Below are 17,910 nucleotides of genomic sequence, written 5' to 3'. Positions count from 1 at the left end.
ACAAAGATAGGAAGCTGGAACTTACAGGAAATAATACTCCTAATAAGGGCTCTTATTAAAAAAAATACAGTAAACATTTGGTGAAAGGGCCACTTTTCCATGTAAACACGGCTACGCTCTTTAATCGGGTTAAAATTAAGAAACGTTATTAGGCCGTACAATTTATTTCCCTTCAAATTCCGTTTAAATGTTGCACCGGGAACGGCAGGGAGCGGTTTGTTTTTTTTTAATTTATAGTTTTAATTTTTATTTGTAAGTTTATATAAAAATTATACATATTATTCTTGAATAATTAAATATTTCATTTAAAAAATAAAATATGTATAATACATTCACAACTTGATAACAATCTAGCAATAAATTGATATACACTATTTAACTATGTTACACAACGAAGGCCGCAAAAATATCTGACACGATCTTATTTGTAGAGCCATAAGAGCGTGTCACATATTTTTGCAGCCTTCGAAGAGTAACATATTATTGCAGGTGACTGTACACAGAGCATTATTGTGGTTATATTAACCACTAATAAATAAATAAAAAACAGATTTTTTAAGAATATACCTATTATTTCCGCAACATGTTAGGCGGGAAATACCAGATACGAAAGTAAAAGGGGTCCATAATTGGTACAATAGTAGAGTAATCAGACTGATCAGGTAATTAAATGCCCAATCGTTTAAGTGGCTATATATGTGTGTCATACGTTTACCATAAGTTAAAAATAGCGGAAGCAATTTTAATGAATGCGATGTCAATCAATTCCTTTTAATAGCACGCGTGACATTGATTGAACTTTTAACCGATTTAGAAAGAGGAGAGGGCTTTGTGTAATGTAATTATATAAGTGAATAAATTAACACGATAAAAAGCCAAGACTTATTATCAATACATAGACGAGAACAATACACAAACAAGAATTAGAATCAGGTTATAACGACGCCCAAGGGACCGCTGACATTACGTCTTACTAACCGTACGACGTACTAAACGAACTGCCAATTTTAATATACATATTTTTTTATAAATATATTTCATCCTTTTGTATTTATTAATATTTATGCGATCATCACAGAAAAAAAACATTGCAATTAAAATATTTATTTATACTTGTATTACAACATTTTGTCTTAAATGGAGAGGCTTTTGTTTGTTTGGAAGCTGCCACTTTTGTACGCGTACAGAGTCATCACGCAAATTACTGCCGTAGGTAAAATAAAAAGCCGCAATTCTTGGGAGTCTAATCAACAGGACAATCGTACATCGACAATCAAAAAATAAATGATTAAAAACTAAAATTAAAAACTAATAGAAAATACATGTCGGACGCCTCGGCTCGGACACGGCCCGGTCTAGCGTGAGATCCTTTGGCTATTCGAAATCATGTATTTACATGCCTACTACCTAGTAAATACATGCACGCAAAAATCATGGTTTAAGTAGTAACTTAAACCATGATTTTTAACCTATTAGCGTGCCGTTTGATGCCACTTATTGTATGAAAAAAAATAATTTTGATTAACTGTATAATTACTTGAGAAACAGTACCTATTCCTACTAGAAAATTTTCCAAAGACTTAAAAATAATTCAGCCTTTATAGTATTTTTTCAAACAGGAAGGGTACGCTGACAGATCGCTGGCCCAATATTACAGGGTTCTATGTTTCACTTTTATCGAACTGAAATTTGAACATTGTCATAGTGGGGTGCATTACATTTGTTATAATTACATTTTATATATTATAGTTTGATATATCGTTATTTTGAATAACTATATGATTCCTGTCAGTGTCACCGTACCCTTCGTACAGTCAGCAGCAGAAGTCGCTATACACTCCAAGTGCTCAAAGAGAGGTAAACGTTTAAACTGTCAAAAAGTTGTTGACTGTCATGGTAGTATTTACTTGTGAGCGCTCAATGTGTCACAAATATCTTAACAGTCGCTATTCATTAATTTCGGCTACAAATATAATGACCACCAAAAAATACTTTGGTACCCTAAATAAAAAATCATGCTTACCAAAAAAATAAGGCCTAAAAATACAAAAGTACCACCGTTTTAATTACGACTGCAATTCAAATTGTATTCAAATACCAAATATATTGAATGATGACCAAAAATCATTAACGATCACCAAATCTTGAAGACCAAATTAATGCGATATTTTCACCTAAATAAAACACTATGATTACCAAAAAATGTATACATATTACCAAATAAAGTAAACTGATGCCAAAATTACTAGCCCCTCCCGCTCAACCCCCCGTACCCCGCACCGCATACCTACCTAACCTAACCTACTTTTCTAGTAGCATTTCGTTATGCAACTAGAAAAGTAGGTTAAACTGCTATCAGTTTGAACTGCTATCAGTTAAGTGGGTTAGGTTAGGTTAGCACTGCGACCCTTACAGAAACGATATGGTACTAGAAAAGTAGGTTAGGTTAGGTTTGAACTGCGACCTTTACAGAAACGAAATGCTACTATAAAAGTGGGTTAGGTTAGGTTAGAACTGCGATCCTCACAGAACCGAAATGCTACTAGAAAAGTGGGTTAGGTTAGGTTTGAACTGCGATCCTTACAGAAAAGAAATGCTACTAGAAAAGTGGGTTAGGTTTGGTTTGAACTGCGACCTTTACAGAAAAGAAATGCTACTAGAAAAGTGGGTTAGGTTAGGTTTGAACTGCGAACCTTACAGAAAAAAGGTGACGAAGTGGATTAATTAATTTTATAGGATAACGATATATTAAATATTTGCACATTTTTAATTAAAATGTGGTTACAATTTTGGTGGTCATTTACTATTTTTGGGTTTACAATGATTATTTTGGAGTCATTTGCTTAAATAGGATAGGAAGATTTATAAATTTGGTTGTAATTTTACATTAAAATGGAGTTCTAATTTTGGTGGTCATTTACTATTTTTGGGTTTACAATGATTACTTTGGTGTCATTGTCTTTAATAGGATAGCAAGATGTAAAAATTTGGTTATCATTTCACATTAAAATGGGGTTTGAAATGGTAATCATTTTACTATTTTTGGGTTAATAATGATTAGTTTGGTGTCATTTCTTTTAATAGGATAGTAAAATGTAATAAAATTGGTAATCATTTCACATTAAAAAGGTGTTATAATTTTGGTGATCTTTTATTATTTTAGGGTGGTAAAATAGATTTTTTGGTATTAAATTTTACTAAATCTGGTGATCAGTTAAATAGCAGCCATTAATTTCTACACTTACAACAAGTTATTGATACCTTAGCTGTCAAAAAACCACTGGTATCTAAGCGGTCAACGTGTCAAATATATCTGAACAATATGGAAAAATAGACGTTTAAAGCATACAAGTATGGTCGAATATTGAATGAAAAATAGCCATGCTAATTTCAGGTAAAGCGTTTTTACAATCATCGAAAGCAGTACAGTCTTGTCATCACATACATCTATCTCACGTTTTGCTCTACAACTATTTGACAGGGGCCCCTCAGTCAACTTACTGCAAACTATTTCTTTTAGCAGAATCATCAAAACAAATGACACAAAGCGAAAGCTAACTGAAGCCGAATTTAGAGCCAATTGTCAGAGGCACGTTGTGGTCTCAGTAACAGGCGTTTGCTTTTCAAAGCAGAGACCGCGGGTTCAAATCTCAGTGCACGCAACTAGAGATTACAACTTTTTTTTTTGGGTTTCGTGTCTATTATTAATTTGTGTCTTCTGGTTTTATGTAAATTTCGCATTAGTTTATATAATTTTTGAAGATATGTCACATGCAGCGTATGTACGATTTTCTAATAGGACGTTGTAGGTTTGAACCCGCAGTGGGCGTTCCTTAGATTACTCCTGTGCGGAATGCCATTTGATGTTTACTGCTAGGTTGTACTAACAATAAGTTCAAAGATATATATAACTCCGTATACTCTATTAGGCTTGAGTCGGTCCTGAACTAAGAACTATTAAGAATGAAATCCCATCAAGGACCGAAAGGAACTAAATCTTTTTGCACGCTCTTAATCGGTCTTTAGGTCCTTTAGTTCAGTGGGATTCGAGAGCGCTTGACTGAGTGAAACGTAAAATGGACGGAACGAAACGGTTGTCAATGTCGCTGGCACGAGTGTGAACGAGATGAAAGAACGACGTGACACTCCTAAGCCCGTAAAATATGAAGGAAAAACAAATATATTTCGACATATTTGATATTTTTTAATTATGTTAAGGTGTTTTAATTTTTAATATCGACACATCGTATCGTACAAGTTGAATTGTATTCAGTTACCAAAGATTGGAAAGAAACCAATGAAAAATCGACTCCTATTCATTCCCGGCTCTCAACGACCGAACTGAACTAAAGGAACTAAAAGACCGAACTAGTTCGTTTGACCGATTGACCGAGAGCGGAGCGCTCTCTGAAGTGACCGAGCAGGCACAAGCCTATACTCTATCCTCTCTGCTAAGTTGTAAAAATAAAATCCGTCATTCCTATGGTCAACAGTTAGCATATTACGTAACATATTGTTTTTATCGCATACATCTATAGAAGAGGAGGCACCGTTCTTGCGGATCATAAGTCCAATCAAAAGAATAAAGAGAGGAGTTATAGTTGGATATGTTTAACACCTTTACTGCCCGTGCTCCTCACGTGGGGACACGGCTAGCCTCTATTACAAAGCCATAAGGTTTACATGTCAGATTGGGACACTGAACGTGTTACGTTTCAAATTTCAATTCAATTATTTTCTCCTTCGTTCTTTGATCGATTCGGAGCATCGTATTTTAGTACTATACAGGGTGGCCCATTTAGATCGGTCAGTATGGGAAAATCTAAAACTATAAGACATACACCGATCTCTTCTTAGGAACCATGTCATCGATTTTAGTAACAAGAAAAACTGCATTCATACATTAAAAAAAAATGTATGTAAAATGTATTGAAAAAAATGGTGGTCTTTTCGAAAACTTACTAAAATAAATTAAAGGATATGAAAACAATGCATTTTATTCATTTCAGATATCATGTTTCATAGTATAACATTTACTGCTTAAGACCTACACAATCGATATCTAAATAGAAATAGTCTTAGTTTGATTTTTCAAAACGTTCGGGGTTCGATTCCCGAGCTGAGTACATTTTTATTTAAATGTATGAATGCAGTTTTTCTTGTTACTAAAATCGATGACATGGTTCCTAAGAAGAGATCGGTGTATATCTTATAGTTTCAGATTTTCCGATACTGACCGATCTAAATGGGCCACCCTGTATAGTATATTCGAACGAGCGAGCGAAGCGAAGCGAAGTTCTTACATTCGACTTTGAACACGCGGCTGACTAGCGGCACGTCCCGGCATTTCGATGTTTTTAAGCTGAACTGTCAGAAGATAGTTTGATACTCAATAACTTAAGTCAATTTGTTCTAATTTAAATGAAATTGGGTAAACGTGTAGTCGAGGGCATTATATTTTAGTCATTAAATTATGAGCAGGCCCGATCAAGGGGTTATTGAGCTAGAAAAGCTTAGAAGGCCAAAAAGCTGTTTGTGAGAGGTCTTGCTATTCTGGTCATTTTTATGCAAGAAACATGGTCGAGTTTAGTATCAAATGAAAGTGCTCGACTTACACTTTAATAATATCGTTTTAAATTTACCAATTTGAAATAATTTGCAAGATAAAAATAAAATAGAATAAACATAATATAAGTAAGATTTGACAGGAAATATTTCGGCTTAGCACAGATACAGTTTATTTTAATCTCTATGGTGGTGACTTAAATCCAGGGGAGGGACAGCCGTATACGAAGCCCTTTATTCGAAAAAATAGCGCCATCTATATTACTTAACGCTAAACTTGTAAATGGCGCTTCAAAATTGATGCAAAAAAGCAAATCTTGTCAGTACAAAAAGGCGCGAAACTCAAATTTTCTATGAGACCATATCCCTTCGCGCCTACATTTTTTCTACTGACAAGATCTGCTTGGCCAACTATATTATACATACTACTCTTTGATTAAATCTATTAGTTAAGGGCTCCACAGACCTTGCAATAATTCCACGCGATCTTTGATCCATTGCCGCCTATAGAGCGACATAAAATAGTAGAAATTAAATAAAATGGAACTCAAAAATGACCATACTAAATTGTTGCCATGTGTAAGCATTTTACGTCAAAAATGTGACAGTTACGTAGAAAGTGGCGCCATCATTTATTTTCTATTATTTTATGTCGCACTATACGAGTACCTAAGTAGGTGCAACAAAGTCAATCGCTATACATATAATTTTTGGTTAACCGCGAGTTCTCAGTTCGGGGCGAACTACTAGTTTAGTACAATAAGCGGGTTAAATAAATATATTAACATATTATGCTCTACGGTTTGGAAGAATGGTCGCCTATGAGAGTTATAATAAAAAACCGATCATTCTCGTAGAACCTACTTATTTATTGTCTAAGTTTGACACTTAACGATAAAATACTTCTTTAAGAAAGGAGGTGTCAATTCGTAGCTGCTACAGTATTTTTTTTAAAGTTAAACAGATAAAATGTTGATGCTTAGATACCATTGAAATAACAACTGCTTAGCAACTGGTGGCACCCTGGCTGCTGACATACGTGATTGGCAGTGCGTGTAGGTATTAATGACAGGAGCTTGAATTTGAGTGTTTAGTTACCACTGACTTTCTAACCGTTATTATCATTGTGATTAAATAAGGGTGTATGTGTTAAAGGAAAACTCAGAAGTTAAGATATATGTGACGAACTGAAAGCCTACGTGAAAATGACAACATAGATGTCCTTATTTTTGTGACGATTGAAGTGTATATGTTTTCTTGGACACCTTGCCCGCTCAGGTATATCTGCTGCTGACTGTACAAGCAAATATACCTAAACGTACCGAAATTTCAATTTCGAACATGAATTATAACACTCTGCTTTAAAATACTGTACACCTTTCCGTTTTTTTTTTTGTTCAAACTTTGTCAACACCCATTATCTGTCACTTAGCTCTGCTTAAGGACAGCTTATAAAATCGTATACCTATTTTCTTTGTTCATATGTATGGCCAAATGAGCCGTTAATTTGGAACTTGTAAGGAATCTTTCCACTGATGATTTAATGTGTTAGCGCTCAAACATTTTATCAGTAGACCAGTCGCATGTAATTTTCTCAGACAATGGAAAATGTATCTTTATTTCAACATAGGCCTACTGACAGATGTAATGATGTTATATAAGTATGTTAGGGCTGCACAGAATGCAATGTGTAGTCAACTTATTAACAGGTAGGTAGGTTTGTTTCAGATTGTATGGGAAAAAAAGCTGTGATATTTCGCTCACCAATCGAGTCTCCCTAAACTAAACACTATTTATTTAAATTTTCATAAGAATCAGACAAAGATTAGGGGTTGCACAAATTGAAAAAGTAGAGTAAGAATCCCATACATTGCTTGAAATTTAACTATGTTGTAAAATAACAAAATATAATGAACATTTCATGTTTTACAATAACAATGTAAGAGGGTTTTCACTGTTTTCAGTTGTAATAAAACACGCCCCACGAAACAAAAGTAGGTGTCTGTACTGAGTTATGGATGTTTTCTTTGTATATAAGTATGTACCTGTATATCATCGGCTAGTACCCATACTTACAAGCTTTGCTTAGTTTGGGGTAAGGTCGATCGACGTACGATTATCCCCATATATTTATTGAATTATTTTATATTAGAGTGATTCTCAAAATAGTGGCATCTTAACCTGTCATCGAGTTTTTGAATTGAATGTATCTTTATTTGCTTTTTTTCATATGAAACAAAAATGTATCTAGATAAACTAAAACAATGTTTATCGAGGCCAAGTCATTATTTTTATTTAAATATAATACTTATATTTATAAAAAATAAACAGTAGCACTTTTCACTGTAACCTGTCTTGTCCAAAAGCATCACTCTTCCAATTTTAGTTCTTTAGATTTTATAAGCATCAATTTATGTAAATAAAATATCATGCTATATAATAACATAAACAATACCTTTTAAAATGTACTTTGCACAGGCCTTAGGTATATATATTTTTTTACAACAATATTCACGCACGAAGTTTGTCCAAGGATATTTTCACTGTTAATTAACCTGTACCAACCTGTACATGCGCGGTATTGCATCTGACTCATACACAGAAAATTTTATTTAAATCATAACTATGGCAAAATATTAGGTAAGTATCAAGCTAACCACCGTAGGGTACCATCATGACCCATGTATCGTAGTTTCGTAGAGACAAGTGGTTAAAGGCAGACATCTGGGGTTTTGTAACGGAATGTTAACTTTAACTTGTCTCGATTATTTTAAGAATTTGGTATGGGGCCTAATGTAATAATATCATTTTAATATTGTATGAAGGTTTATTCATCTATGCTAAAAGTGAGACATTCGTATTATTATCCGTTCAAGGGAAAAAATAAACATGAATGTATTTTTCACTGTAACCTGCTTAACTTTAACCTGTGTTCAATGTATAGGTTATTGTAAGTCTTGAAAATAACTTCTTTATTTTCCGTCCCCTTTTGAAAATTTGGGGTACATGAAGTAGTAAAACATATTTTTCATTCTTTAAAGTAAAAAAATACAAAAAAAAATTTTTTCATTAACTTTAACCTGTCGATGCCACTTTCTTGAGAATCACTCATTACCTAACTAATAATGGCAAATGACCAAACAGATCTTTGCGGCAAGATTACATAGTGAGGGAGGGAGGGGAGCATTTTTTTACACTTTTTTACTTAAATCGTAATAAAACTGTTTTAACAAAATCAACTTTTTGTCTCGTATATCATTAGCTACAAATATAACCCAGAACACTTTTACAATTTTATTAATCAGTCTCAAAATTGCAAGGGATTTTTCAAAAGCTTGTCAAAACATACCAATCGTCGGATGGTTAGGGCACCATAGTAAATAAATTCAATAGCAAATAATAAAACTACTACTAAATAAAACTTGCTATAGGATTGAGAAACATTATCAATATCATAGTTTATGTAAGTTTCTTATTTTTGTATTTAGATCATGATTATGCCCCAACGATACCGAAACTTCATGAATTTTCGCAACAAAAGCTTGGGCGTTTTGTTTATAACTTAATAAGACTGGAATTAATGGTTCCTAACATAATAGAAACTGCAAATGCCACTGATTTCATAACCTCCCAAGGGATCCATCGCCTTTTCGCCCCAAAAATTATGAATTCTACAAGTTTTCTAAATAAAGACCCTATAGACTGGCGTTAAAAGCTAGAGTCGTTTGCATATAATGGCCGTTAGGGTCGTTTCTATTATAATCGCAGGCTAGGTGTATACATAGGATTCAATTTTCGGGGCGTGGCGAATCAAGCACCGTGACACGATGTATTCAAAACGCTAATATTCGGCGCCCAAAACTGCAGTATAAATTAGAAGACCTTTCTTTTTCGCCGTCATTGTTGGTCGTAGAAGGGTAGCGAGCGATACCGGTGGAGTCCGCGAGAGTACATATCGATTAGGCAATTACGAGTGCTTGTGTTGAAGGAAGAATCAAAGTATGTTCGCCGAGGGTAAATATAAATGATGCATGGAGTGTATAGCGTGATAGTTCAAAGCTCGCCGTCCGCGTCCAGTCGGCTCCCGCTCACAGCTCGCCCGTTCTTTCGTTCCGACACACGTTCCCTTTCAATATCTTGTCACGGTTTCATGACTTAAATAATACCACCAAACAAATCATATTCAAATAATAATTTTCATTGTTAGGTAATCTAGAAGCAATTGGAAAAGTTATTGAAATTAATAATTGACTTAAGCGAAATGTTTGTTTGTTACAGGGCCGAGCGCCATAGAGCCGCGCTCGCCAAACGCTTTCACGTCCAACTCTACCAGCATGCTACTGCTGCAGACACACGTAAGTATTTCAACTATTTCTAGTTAATATTTTGATAACATAAAATTACATACAGTTTATTAAATCTATAACTTTTGGTTTTGAAGCGATTACTGTAGTTCGCGTCATGTCACCTTAAACCCGAAGGATAAATCATTTCAATAACTAAAGAACTCTACTCGTATATCTTTACTATTATTCTCATAAGTGACTCAAAAGCCAATCCAATTTATCATTTCTAAATCTAAATATAAGTAGGCTTACATAATGATACAGAAACAACGCCCACCATTGGCTGAGCGGTACCCTACCGCCTACTGCTTTAGCAACGCCTCCATTATCGATCACATTTTTTATTACAGAGCAACTACGGTTCGTCCTTCACTGATTTACTGTCACCCCAATATCAAGAGGATTCTTCGGAGATCTTAGAAGAAAACTTAGATCCATTCCCGGACGTCGAGTTTCATGCTCCGATTCCGCCTGAAATCAAATCGCATCGTACTACTCCAGTGAGCGAGACCCCCTCGCCGACCCTCGGCCCAGCCCTGCCTAGTTTTGAAGAGACTTATTCAGTTCGCTACCCAAAACCAGAGATGGCAGAATTTGGTTTAAAAATGGAGGAAGATTGCTACAACGTCAGTGCGTATTCCCACCAGGGACACGCTTCTACGCACGTCTTATACCAATACCAACCTTCAATTCCTTATGTTCCTTCGCCATATTACGCCCCGCCACAACAATGCAGTCCTACGTTTGATACTGGCGGTGTGGCCCATAATCAGGACTCATATTCACTGCCCCCATTTTCAAGTTCCGTCGATTTACACGTGTCTTCGGACCAGAATCGACAAAGAAGAGCTTCACTGCCAGTACAGCGATCAGAATCGAATAGTTCCAATGACAGCCCGAAGCTTCACGGATCGAAAGTTCACTGTATGCAGGCTTCGGCACCGAGCTCCGCATCCAGCTCGCCCGGGGGCGTGCCGCCCGACGGCGGCTTACGAGCCGCGCCACCTTCGCCCAGCCAGCTCTGCGCCGTATGCGGGGACACCGCCGCCTGCCAACATTACGGCGTAAGAACTTGCGAAGGTTGTAAAGGATTTTTCAAAAGAACTGTTCAAAAAGGATCAAAATATGTTTGTCTAGCGGAAAAATCTTGCCCTGTAGATAAAAGAAGACGGAACAGATGTCAATTTTGTCGATTCCAAAAATGTCTTAATGTCGGCATGGTCAAGGAAGTTGTACGAACAGATTCCTTAAAAGGAAGGCGAGGAAGATTACCTTCGAAGCCAAAATGCCCACAAGAATCTCCTCCGAGTCCGCCCATTTCACTGATTACCGCCCTTGTAAGAGCACATGTAGATACTTCGCCAGACTTTTCTAATCTTGATTATTCTCAGTACAGAGAACCTAATCCCATGGAACCACCGATGTCCGACTCGGAAGTAATTCAGCAATTTTATTCAATCCTAACCACGTCGATCGACATGATAAAGGTTTTCGCCGAGAAGGTTCCAGGGTATGCAGAACTGTGCGTTGAAGATCGTGATCAACTTTTCGCTTCAGCGCGGCTTGAATTATTCGTATTGAGACTTGCATACCGCACGAGACCCGAGGACACAAAGTTAACTTTTTGCAATGGTCTAGTCCTCGACAAGCGACAGTGCCAACGATCGTTTGGAGACTGGCTGCATGCGGTGCTAGATTTTAGCAACACACTGCACTCAATGGATATCGACATTTCCACCTTTGCGTGCTTGTGCGCCCTTACTCTGATAACAGGTAATTGTAATTCTATTTGTTTTGATGTTACCTATTTTAAAATGATATAGAGGATTTTAACTTTTTCCTACTTACATCAAAATAAAAATACTTACTTAACCAAGCCTGGGCCACCGACTTAAAAGAGCAGGACCTAGAACACGAATGACAAGTAATTAATATTATAACTTTTTTACAACAACAACAGTCCCTGTAAAATTAAATTACAAATACTTAAGAACAATTAATTTCGAATTGCATGAACTCTTAGGCACTCTAATAGCTACAATAATTTTAACTAAAACGAAAAAAAATCCAGTCAATTGTTACATAAACTTGTGATCGTTACTAAAGAACCTTCGCATTTGTTACAGAGAGGCACGGTTTAAAAGAGACGCGGCGAGTAGAAGAGCTGCAAATGAGGATCATCGGTTGCCTGCGCGCGCACATGCCGAACGGCGGCGGCGCGAGCGGCGGCGCGCCGCATTTCTCACGCGTGCTGGGCGCGCTGCCCGAACTGCGCTCGCTCTCCGTGCAGGGCCTGCAGCGCATCTTCTACCTGAAACTCGAGGACCTGGTGCCCGCGCCGCCCCTCATAGAGAATATGTTCCGCGCCAGCCTGCCTTTCTAAACGGGTCTTCCCTGCCGCCCGCACAAATTCCCCGAGGACCACTCCAGCCTTCAAATGCATCATCTTCTACTACTAAAATCCATCATCTCTATTATTTTTATAAGTGTTTAGATTAGAATATAATATATTTTTCTAGGGTATAGTTGAACATTATAGAACTCGATCTCCCGGTATCGATTTCAATCCTTTAAAAAACCTTTTATATGATAATTAATTTGATCAAACAAGACAATCGTACCGCTTAAGTAGATAAGCTTAATTTATTGTAAATGTAGAAGGTAGTCGTATTTGGGTGTGATTTTGTTTAAACTTTGTCGTTATGTGTATTTACCTATAAATAGTAGTCTGCATTTGAGTTACCGCTCGTGATCGATGGCATCTTGTCGTACAAAATATTCCTATGTTATTTACTTGCGTATTATATAGATACGAATAATCTAGTCAAAAGACTTAGAAATGTTACAATATTTGGCTCGTGATCTTCGAGCTTTTATAGTAAATTTAATAAAAGTTACTTTACGAATAATACCTAAAGGCATTTGAAATGTGTATTGTTTGTGTCCTGTTGTTATGTGTTGTTGGAGAGCTGCGAATTGACGCCGACGTGGGCGACGTCGGAAGAGCAGATTGTTGGAAGTTACCTTTTAGGTTTAAATTATTTAATAATACTTAGACGCTAGGCAGATAAGGTAATTTTGTTACAATAAATAAGGCCAGAGAGAAAGTTCAGCATCAAATATAAATATGACTCCTTACTCCAACGTGTCTTAAAGAGTACCTTTTAAGGTAGAGTACTTAATTTGTTTTCATGTGTACAATCGTACCTTGAGTAAGCTTTAAAATTATACATACATATTATATATGTATGTTATAAATATTATTATCTATACCTACCCTAAAACATATCACTTATTCTCGAACTGTGCATTACTATGGCGATATTGCAAATCCTTGCATAGATGCTGCTAATGACTTGTGAATCATGAGGAAATGCTAGGTTATCTCTAAAATTGTTCCCATTACATTAAATTAAACTTTTTATACGTAGTAGTTAATGATTTGCGAAATACGATCTAACGAGTCGTATTCCTAAGTATATATAAATCAAAACGATATTGGTACCAACCTATTCAGCCAAATCAGATTTGGAAGAACTAGTGTTTTAAACATCACTGGACCAATACAAATCAATTCATGGAATATTGTATACCTACACGAAGAGTAAGTATGAATTTAACTATTTTTTTACTAACCACAAGTACTTAATGAAATTACCGTACTTGTGTTGAGAATGAAAGTTGCCTTGATAGTTTTTCGTAAACTCTAAATCTAGGACACCTATGATGACGTATTATGTGATGGATCCGTAAACTTTCTACCTATAGGTAGTTGGATATTGTCTCTATTGATATGCTTGGAAATTAGTTAATAGGAAGTAAAAGTCTAAGAATGCGCGTAAATTGATAATTTTGTACAATGTTGGTATATATAATTGTAGAATATTCTAATGCTGGACTTTTTACTCCACAGGCAGGACTCTTTTATTCATATCTATTAGTTAACTCGATAGATATTTAAGTACCTTACAAGTGGTCGCATACTTGTCCCATTGTCTACCGCAGCCGCCTTTGTGTAACTACCTAATGATAATTTCTTGGTTGTGCTTCACGAATATTGTTATTAGCTGTACCACTGTGAATCCTTCGTATAAATTGTATAAACTACCGCTTACCGAATAGTCAGTCACCTACGCGCCTGTCGTTGCTACATGGGTGATTAAAATTAATGTAAAATTGCACTTAATTGTCTAAATATTTTTTTAGAGCACATAGTCTAAATACAAAAAAAGCACTCCGTCATGTTAATGTATCTAATAGTTTATAGGTAATAAACGTACGCGTATGTGGCTAACGCAGGCGTATTCAAAGACTATCTAGGTAGGCATGTTTTTTATTTAACTTGACTTATACAATTTCGAATAACACCGATAACCGCCATGTCGTAATTGCATTTCTTTTTTATCTCGAAATAGATAGATATGCTTTGTTATTATGTATGTTTGTACGTTACACATTTTTATTTCCTTGTAAATATTTCGGAATACCTAATTATACTGATGCGGTTGCGTCTATTGACTTTGGTCTTATCATTTCCTCCATCCATAGGTTCCTATATACCTACTCTCAACAGGATATTTTAAGTAGTGTCCGACCGAAGGTTCGGTTTCGGTTTCGGTTTCGGCCAGTTTCGGCCAAAAAATCATGTTTCGGCTGTAGTTTCGGTTTCGGCCAAAAAACGGCCGAACCTTTCGGCCGGGCCGAAACTTACGAAATGGTACTTCGTACTATGAAACTAAACTATGTGACAAAGACCAAAAGTTGGGGAATAAGTAGGACAACAATATTAATATGTACCTACATATACTGATTCATGTATAGGTACAGACATTAATTGTTTTATTTTAAAACACAATTCCACTAATGAGGGCGCGACTAGACAGACGGTCGACGCAGTCTTAAGAGGCTGTTAATACCTATAACGCGCACACTGTCTAATTGTATCGGAGTAAATGAGATAGCACTGTCGCATGTTACTGGGCCTGGGCAAAGGAATAATAAGAAAACTCATCATCTTCCTCGCGTAATCCCGGAATTTTTGCCACGGCTCATGGGAGCCTGGGGTCCAATTGACAACTAAGGTAAACGTCCGTATGGATGACACTGACCTAATGTATGACTTTTACGCAGTTTATTTTGAAAAATAAGAAAACGGTTTTTAATATAAACAAAAAACAGGACTTAATCGATTGTATGTGTTATCTATGAATTTTGTTCCGAAGCTGTCATTAATACGTTAAATATTTTTCATTTTGTGAGGTAGTTTTTGCTAGGAGGTGCATCGATTCAGTTGTGCGTCGGGTTTCTTAGTAAATCTGTTAAGACTTTGCATCTTAAAAGTGTAAATAAAAAACAGGAATTTATGAGTAATTAGTAAGTGCTTATTCATATTGTTACATAATAAACCAACCGATTGATATTGTATATTAAAAGTAGATTATTTTCCCTACGTTAGTATTTTGAAGACATGTCATACACTGGATTTTTTTTTTTAGCGTTTAGTAGTGTATGACATCGATGTCATTCACTCGCACAAATTACTATTTTATGAAATTTTATATTGACCATGTTGTAAGGAAGTAAGACATACATTTAATATACTCTGTAAAAATCAATTATTTTTCGATCATGTGAGTAGTATCTGACATGAGTGTCATACACTGTTTTACTATGGAGGTGGAGTGAATGACACTTGCATATTGAGGTGTCATTCATTGGGTCATAACCTAGTGTCATACATTGGTTACAACTATCATGTAAACTTGATGCATCTCCATGTCAAACACTGGGTCAACGACATTTTTTTTTCATAGTCATACAATGGGACATTGGAAATTTCGCCAGTTATCCACTGGTACAATTTCAGATGTCGAGAAAAACTGAAATAATTAATAAATGTTATTACTATTATACAATGTATTGTTACGCTGATATAAAGGAAGGACTGGTTCATAAATCTGCATACACCAATAGTCTGTATGGGTCATAGTTAAGTCGTTTTCCGAGTAATTGTCTTAATTTCCTCCTAATAGTGTCATTCACAGGGACACTTACCTTAATCCCAAGAATTGGCGTAGGCCAACGAAATTGTTGGCAATTGGGTTACGAAAGCGACTGCCATCAGACTGACCTTCGAACCCAGAGAGTAAACTAGGCCTTATCGGGATTATTCCGGCTTCCTCAATATGTTTTTCCTTCACCGAAAAGCAAATAGTAAATATCAAATGATATTTCGTATAATTATAAGTTCAGAAAAACTCATTCGTACGAGCCGGGGTTTGTACCTTGCGACCTTCGGATTGAAAGTCGCATGCTCTTACCGCTAGGACACCAGCGCTCAAGGAAATATCTCGCTTTTTAATACAATGGACATTGGTTGTAGTCAACTACTTATCCTGAAGCCTGAAGCACGGTTTTGACTTCGCATGAAAGTTCGCCTCACCGGTACCTGGCCTTGCGATGTTGTCAACAAAAAATCGCGCTGCGCTCGCGTTTTTGGTTGACCCTGTATCTACATGTTGTCTTGACTGGTGGATGAATAGAGTTAGACCAAGAAAATTCTGCAATTATTTGTGCACTACTGTACTGCAATAACTAGTGCAAATGTTATTTATACGTCATAATTTCGTAGAAGTTTTGACGTTTAAAATAACACTTGCACTGCGTGTGTTATCAAAATCGTTGCAGAATTATCTTGGTCTATCTCTAGTAAATTTCTTAAAAAACTGCTTAAGTTACATCAATTTCAAGGACATTGGGTGTTGACAGCCCCATAATATGTGTGTAAAAGCGGTTTTATAACATTTTTTCAACGATTTTAACAAGTCTACAAAAGGTTCGGTTTCGGTTTCGGTTTCGGCCGAAACTAGAGCCAAAGCCGAACATTCGGTTTCGGTTTCGGTTTCGGCAAAAAAACATGTTTCGGTCGGACACTAATTTTAAGAAGTGTCCAGGCGGCTTAGCACGGTCGCGTTTTTATCGCTTGTCACCATGCCTGTCACGTTCTAACAAGTATGTAAGTGCGAAAGGGACGCGCATAGTGATAGTCGATAAAAATGGAACCGTGCTGAGCCCGCAGACGGGACTATTTTTTTCGTACTATAATCTGATTAAATTGTCAATTTACTCAGGTGGTGTGGACGCAAAAATAGAAATTGCTCGCCGATCCCATTATATTGTAAAGATTGTGACCGATCAAATGGTGTATAGTGTGACTACCGCGAAAACAGAAATTCGCAAATTGCGGGAATCTTTCTCTTTTACTCCAATGAAGGCGTAATAAGAGTGACAGAGAAAGATGCCCGCAATTTGCGAACTTCGATTTTCGCGGTTATAGCCCAGGCACTAAATTCTAAATTCTAGGGCTAAATTCCACCTGTTTACTTGTTTAACTCGTGACATCGCTCGTTCCTAAATTTATTTTTGGTACTTCTCGATGTAGCATATTTAATAAATTAATACCTACTTATTTATTTCATTTTTATTTATAGTGCGACATACAATAGTAGAAATTAAATATAAAAATGGAACTAAAAAATTCATACTAAATTGTTGCCATGTTTAAGTATTTTACGTCAAAAATGTGACAGTGGCGCCCTCAATCATTTTCTACAATTTAATTTATTCAAATTAATTATCTTAAAATAACAAAATTTGACAGGTTGACGATAATAAATATTATATTGTCGCCATATCATGTAGTCCACGATAGAGAGTGCAATAGGCAAATTAAAAAAAAAACTGGTTCAGAAGTAGTAATCCACGCCCAAGGCACTCTCAACACTAACTTTTGGGGCTTTTCCATAAGTAAGAGCAAGAAAGAGATATCTCTTCGTCGCTCTCACTTATGGGTGCGGCGCACCAAGGTCGCGGTGCGGTGGTGTGTTACGGCTTTTACATTGAACTTGGAGAGAATATAATTTATAATATACTTGGAACCATCTTGGAACACACGGCTAGCTAGGGACACTTCTCGGCATTTCGATGTTATAAATTGACT

At 36.2% G+C, this 17,910-nt stretch overlaps 1 protein-coding gene and 1 long non-coding RNA gene across 3 annotated transcripts in view; one reads left to right on the top strand and one right to left on the bottom strand.

Moving 5' to 3' along the window:
• LOC134790624 (probable nuclear hormone receptor HR38) overlaps nt 1-14,429 on the top strand; it is a 28,316-nt gene extending 13,887 nt beyond the window's left edge. For both annotated transcript variants that reach the window (XM_063761482.1, XM_063761483.1), the window contains exons 2-4: nt 9,844-9,920; nt 10,262-11,684; nt 12,038-14,429. In XM_063761482.1, coding sequence (XP_063617552.1) covers nt 9,844-9,920; nt 10,262-11,684; nt 12,038-12,294 — 1,757 coding nt within the window. In that variant the 3' untranslated portion in view covers nt 12,295-14,429. The remainder of the gene's footprint in view (nt 1-9,843; nt 9,921-10,261; nt 11,685-12,037) is intronic.
• Nucleotides 3,700-5,263, bottom strand: LOC134791108 (uncharacterized). Its single transcript, XR_010144261.1, has 2 exons — nt 4,713-5,263; nt 3,700-3,873 (listed from the first exon to the last, which is right to left on the bottom strand). It is a non-coding gene; the product is annotated as an uncharacterized LOC134791108 (long non-coding RNA).
• Nucleotides 14,430-17,910: the final 3,481 nt, after the last annotated feature.

The sequence above is a fragment of the Cydia splendana genome, chromosome 5, assembly GCF_910591565.1.
Source record: "Cydia splendana chromosome 5, ilCydSple1.2, whole genome shotgun sequence".
In the NCBI taxonomy this organism is placed as follows: Eukaryota; Metazoa; Arthropoda; class Insecta; order Lepidoptera; family Tortricidae; genus Cydia; species Cydia splendana.
The sequence above is the reverse complement of the archived record's forward strand: the minus strand, read 5'-3'. Positions and strand labels throughout refer to the sequence as shown.